Source organism: Prinia subflava, chromosome 4 (assembly GCF_021018805.1).
Source record: "Prinia subflava isolate CZ2003 ecotype Zambia chromosome 4, Cam_Psub_1.2, whole genome shotgun sequence".
Lineage (NCBI taxonomy): Eukaryota > Metazoa > Chordata > Aves > Passeriformes > Cisticolidae > Prinia > Prinia subflava.
Window position 1 is genome coordinate 15,533,284 of NC_086250.1, and position 6,000 is coordinate 15,539,283.

Below are 6,000 nucleotides of genomic sequence, written 5' to 3' on the forward strand. Positions count from 1 at the left end.
ATGCACCAGTCTCCTCAGGTCCCGTGGATGCATCACATCACATCCTGTGGACTTGTGCACCTTCAGTTCCTTAGACACGCTCAAACCTCATTTTCTCCTACAGCAGGTGCTTCATTCTCCTCATCCTTACTTTTCCTTCTGCAACTCTGCCGGGGTGCTTGGAACACCTGCCAGTGAAGACTGAGGGAAAAAACTCATTGCATACCTCAGCGTTCTCCATATCCCAGGTGCTCCATTCCCTTGCAGAGAGCCCATGCTTCCTTAGTTTTCCTTTTATCACCCACGTGCCCATCTATGTAAGCTCTACCTATAGTTTGAGTCGCCTCTTTCTAAGCATTCAAGATATGTAAGGTAGCTAAAAGTTTGTAGTAATATAGCTAATATATTCTAGCAATATAGCTAATAAATTCTGGTAACACAGCTAATAAATTCTAGGGTCTGTAAATTCTAAAGCCTGGTGAGGCATGTGGTACCCACTCTACCAGATGCCTTAGCACCAACTAAAGGGCTGACTTCCACAGCCTGACAGCCCTTGAAATCCCGGCATTTCGGGCTGGGATAAACACAGAGGAGGGGGTGCCAACACACGCCGGGTTTGTGGCATCTTTAATGCCGCGGAGAAGAGGCTCCAGCCAGCGCAAAGCACCACCGCAGTCTTGCGGTTCGGGCCGTGCTCGCCACCCACGCCGGCTGCCAGTGCTCCCATGCAGCTCACACCGCCCAGCCCACGGTGGCCACCGGGGCGGCTCCGGGGCGGCTCCGGGGCGGCTCCGGGGCGGCTCCGGGGCGGCTCCGGGGCGGCTCCGGGGCGGCTCCGGGGCGGCTCCGGGGCGGCTCCGGGGCGGCTCCGGGGCGGCTCCGGGGCGGCTCCGGGGCGGCTCCGGGGCGGCTCCGGGGCGGCTCCGGGGCGGCTCCGGGGCGGTCCCAGCGCAGCAGCCCCGCCCCGCCCCGCCCCGCCCCGGCGTTCCCGGCGTGCCCCGCGCGCGATGGCGGCGCCCGCGCTGTGCCGGCGCTGCGGGCGGGCGGCGGGGCTGTGGGGCCTGCGCCGGGCCCCGCTCCCGCCGCCGCCGCCGCCCCGCCGCCGGGCCCACGAGCAGGCGCGGCGGGCGCGGGGCGCGGCGGGGCTGCTGGCGGCGCAGTGCGAGCGCGGGCTGTTCCAGGAGGTGTTCCCGGCGCAGAGCGCGGAGGAGCAGCTGCCGGCGCTGCTGGAGCCGGGCCGGCCGCCGCTGGCCGCCTACTGCGGGTTCGACCCCACGGCGGACTCGCTGCACGTGGGGCACCTGCTGCCCGTCATGGCGCTGCTGCACTTCCAGCGCGCGGGCCACGACGTCATCGCCGTGGTGGGCGGGGCCACGGCGCGGCTCGGGGACCCCAGCGGGCGCGAGCGCGCGCGGGAGCCGCAGCCGGCGGGGCGGGTGCGCGCGCAGGCGCGGGCGCTGCGCGCGGGGCTGGAGCGGCTGTTCGCGAACCACCGCGAGCTGTTCTGGGAGCCGCGGGCCGGGCGGCTCGGCCGCGCCGCGCTGCTCGACAACGCCCGCTGGCTCGGCCGGGAGCCGCTGCTCCGCTTCCTGGGCGGCGCGGGCGGGCGCCTCCGCATGGGCACGCTGCTGAGCCGGCAGAGCTGCCAGGCGCGGCTGCGCAGCGCCGAGGGCATGAGCCTGGCCGAGTTCCTGTACCCTGCGCTGCAGGCCTACGACTTCCTGCACCTGCACCGGCACCACGGCTGCCGCATCCAGCTGGGGGGCCACGACCAGATGGGAAACATCATGTCCGGATACGAGCTCGTCACCAAGTACGGCGGGAGCGCGGGGCGGGCGGCGATGCGCGGGTGCTGGGCATCGGGGACCTGTGTCAGCGGTAGGGTGGCCAGCGGGACAGGGGATGTCACTGTCACCCGGTACTCGGCACCGGCGAGGCTGCACCTCTGCACCGACTGCTGTGTCCAGTCAATGCAGAAGGACATCGAGGTGCCGGAGCGAGTCCGGAGAAGGGCAGCGATGGAGTGGACTGCCCAGTGGAGTCACTGTCCCTGGTGGGGTGTGCCGTGTGCCGTGCCTGGTGACACTTAGTGCCGTGCTCTGGATGTCGTGGTGATGTTCGGTCACAGGTCGGACTCGATGATCTCAGAGGTCCTGTCCAGCCTCACCAGCTCTGTGATTCCGGGACAGAATGCAGGGCGGCTTGGTGCTGACAGGCTCTAAAGCACCAGGAGCAGAAGTCAGCACTCAAGAGATTTGGCCACACACAAATCTCTGTGATTCGAGAGGAGTTATGAATTTGGCTGACCATAAGCCCGGTTCATATGTACGCTTTGACCAGGTTTATATGAATTTTTAAGAAAAATAATGGGTTCTTGTATTAGTGAATCCAAGAACCAATCTCAAACACCCTGAAGCATGAGACAAAATCGAGATAAGTCTGCCAGCCCACACAACCTGGTGTAATTACACCAAAGTAGAGGCAGTTGTGGTATATCATATATAAACTCCTTAAAGTACGTAAATGTCTTTGATACATACAAAATAACTTAGGGTGCTGTTTTTTTCCCTAAAGCCCCCTTTACAGAACAGTGTTCTGACATCTTTTTGCCCATCACCCCCAGCTTTATATCAAGGATAAAATCTTGCAGAATGCTTGTATTTTAGTCAGCTTTACCAAGGTATGACTTATTTTTTTAACACATAGTGACTCTTCTTTCGCAGGATGACAGGAACAGATGTGTTTGGAATTACTGTACCTCTTATTACCAGTACTACTGGCGATAAATTGGGAAAGACTGCTGGAAATGCAGTTTGGCTGAACAGGGATAAGACTTCTCCATTTGAGCTGTATCAGTTTTTTGTCAGACAGCAAGATAATGTGGTTGAAAAGTAAGTGTTTCTCCATCTTGCTTTTTGTCATTTTTTATAAAACGTGATTCTAACTGTTCACTGTAACTGCTTCATTTAATATGTGCAACACAAGCTTCATGTAGAAGTATGTGTTATTATAACTGTTCATTAAATAAACAGGCATGACTAGTTCTTAAGTAGACAGGATAGTGGAACTTCCAGATGCTGAAATATGCATCAGAAAATTAGAAGGTGGATGACAGAAGAGTGAAGCATAATGCGTTTTGTTCTGCCGGTGGGTTGATTCTCTTACATAGCATATTAGTATTACTACTGTAGCATCACAGTTTTTTTCAGTACACTATATTACTACATTGATTTTAATAAGTTGCTCTATGTTCTTTTCTCAATCTGTTTTGTCTGTTAATAGCACTGTTAAATTTGAGCCACTTCCTTTTCATATTGGGACCTGCTTTATAACTTACCTCTCTCAGAGGTTTATCCCCTGATAATTCAAATCCATGTTCTGATCCCCAGCACCTTTCAGACTGAAAAGAAGCGTATGTGGGTATTTAACACTAAGATATTTCAGCCATTCAGACTTTTTACCAGTAAAGTTACCTTTAATACACTGCATGGGACTGAAATCTCATTAAAATGGACTTTATTATAAAGAGTAGGCTTAGGGATCTTTAAATTCTTAGTTATCTTAAATAATCTTTCTGCTCAGATACTTGCCAATATAGGAATGCTTCTGTCCCATGATGGCCACGGACTGGCAGTGGGATTTTGCATACGCATATTGTGCATCTCCTAAGATAAATACAAAACCTTGTTAGTTGGCACATGATTCCAATAAATCCGGTAAAAGTTTCAAGAGAAAACTAAATTGTTGATTGAAGTACAAGCTTCATAAAAGCATCTACTATCTTATGCTTGAAGACTTGAACCTAGGCAGAAGTAAAATATGAGTTTTAAAGATTTGATTGAAAGGACAGAGCATCTTAGTACATGTTTCTTAAATTGACTAAGAATCATTTTAGTGCAGTTACTGAAGTTTTAATGACAAAGGCAGGACATCTGTAATGGACATGGCCATGCAGACAAAACATTTTTTCCCTGCTCATAGATACCTGAAACTATTCACCTTCCTTCCTCTTGAGGAGATTGCCCACATCATGGAAATGCATGCTAAAGAACCTGAGAAATGGGGCCCTCAGAAACGACTGGCTGCAGAAGTAACTAAGCTTGTCCACGGTAGAGAGGGGCTGGAATCTGCTAAGAGGTAAAGTTTGATTCATCAAGCAGTTTTGTTTCAGATTTATTCTATGGTAATTCTCCATAGCTTTTCAGGGACTATTTTAATCTATTAAGTTGTTGCTTAGATTTTAAAAGAGAAAAATGTAATAATTCTGTAGACTTAAAAATACACTGAAAATAGTAAACATTTGCAGGGCAGTAGGATACAATAAAAAAAATGAAAATATTTCTGTTAGTTTGTGGACTCTCAAAAGAAACTGAGGAGGGGAATCTGATGAGTTGAGTAGCACTTTGTGTGAAGAGAAGACTGGCTCTGTATTTTGAATGCTCTTTGTTCTCACAGGTGCACTAAGGCCCTTTATCACAGCAGTGTGGAGGCACTGGAAGAAATGTCTGACCAAGAGTTACAGGAACTTTTCAGACAAGCTACTTCTGCTGAATTGATGCTTGAACCTGGGATGACTGTTCTTGACTTGTGCCGCAAAGCAAATGCCATTCCAGATGGACCTAGTGGGTGAGTTCTCACCTGTGCTTGTGGGTAATACTCAAAACAATATTTACCCTTCTCAGAAAGAACTGGAGTAATAGAGACTAAGATTACTTTCAAATGGATTCAGATGTAAAATGTATTCAATTATGGGTCCACCAAAAAAACCCAAAGTGAACTTTCAATTCTTAACAATTAATAGCTTTCTCTTGCAATTAACAGTTGTTTTCATTTTGTTTTTAAGGTACCGGAAGATTACAGATGGAGGAGTTTCAATAAATGGGAACCGTGTAACTAATCCTGAGACTGTTCTTATTCTCGGACAGCATATTCTGAAGAACGGAGTATCATTACTTAGGGTTGGAAAGAAAAATTATTACATTATAAAATGGCTGCAGTTGTGACAACAGAGTATTGCCCTAAAAGGACAGGTCTCTCACTCTGCTGCATCAGGATGTACTTGAGGATGTTTCTGTACTGTGCATTACTACACAGCTCACAGACTGCCCAATATCAGTTCCTTTTCAAAGGAAAGAGTTCAACAGAGTTCAAATAAAGGAGCTGAGTGGCACCACTGAAGAGATTGTAGATACTCTGCCTTACTCAAAGCACCATTCTTAAGGATCTGCATAAGAAGAAAAGGAAACGATTCATTTCAAAGTCCAGCAGTTGGAGAGCAGTTCCCCTGCTTTAACAGCCTTCTGTGTTGTAGGAGAGCAGTGGCCAGTTATTCCACAGGATAACCCACAGGAAAAATGAGCCAAAGCAAACTCAAATCCACTCCTTGAAGTCAGTGTGTGCTCTTGTAACCAAGAAACCTTGCTGGGGGCAAAGATAACCATGGTCATGTTTCTCTGAACAGGTTTGCTTCGAAAGAAGCTGCAGAAAATTCATAATAAAGGACTAAATGATTAAGTACTAGTGTAACTTGGTTCTTGCTTATGTACGGGGACACATTGCACCGAAGTTTTCCAGTCTTCATATGGGAATACACAGCAAATTCACTTTTGAAATCTGAAAGTATAGAGCCCTTCAAAGCTTAAATCAACCTAATGGATCCTTTTTAAGCCTTCTGTGTGCATCGTATGACTTATAAGGGGAGTGGTAATTGTTCCACTTCTTTGGTCCTGTGAAAGACATGGAAGCATCCACGCTATCCAGCATTCCTTGTAGAAGGAATATCCTGCTACTAGTTCTAGTGGGCTCTGCAGTCAGCTGGAAGATAGCACATTATACCGGAAGATAAGAAGCAATGTAATTTTAGCTGCCCAAGAGTTGGGGGTGAATGGCACCACAGGGTCTCTGCACCAGAAAACACTTGAGGGACGCTCAAGTGCTTTGCAGTGTTGCTTTCAAGGATCAGGCTTCACTTTTAGGCAATGGAGAATAATTACCTTGTCCATTAAATCTTCATTACAAATT

At 49.3% G+C, this 6,000-nt stretch overlaps 1 protein-coding gene across 1 annotated transcript; it reads left to right on the forward strand.

Annotated features, from left to right (window-relative positions):
- The first annotated feature begins 689 nt into the window (after positions 1-689).
- YARS2 (tyrosyl-tRNA synthetase 2) lies at positions 690-5,493 on the forward strand. Its single transcript, XM_063395606.1, has 5 exons — positions 690-1,792; positions 2,703-2,870; positions 3,961-4,116; positions 4,435-4,605; positions 4,823-5,493. Exons 1-5 carry the CDS (start codon positions 705-707, stop codon positions 4,980-4,982), a joined length of 1,743 nt encoding a protein of 580 aa, XP_063251676.1. The 5' UTR covers positions 690-704; the 3' UTR covers positions 4,983-5,493.
- The last annotated feature ends 507 nt before the right edge of the window (positions 5,494-6,000 follow it).

Coding starts and splice junctions, on each gene's coding strand:
- YARS2 (XM_063395606.1), top strand. CDS start 705: ATGCAGCTCACACCGCCCAGCCCACGGTGGCCACCGGGGCGGCTCCGG. Junction 2,871..3,960: donor CAAGATAATGTGGTTGAAAA/GTAAGTGTTTCT, acceptor CCCTGCTCATAG/ATACCTGAAACTATTCACCT. Junction 4,606..4,822: donor ATTCCAGATGGACCTAGTGG/GTGAGTTCTCAC, acceptor TTTGTTTTTAAG/GTACCGGAAGATTACAGATG.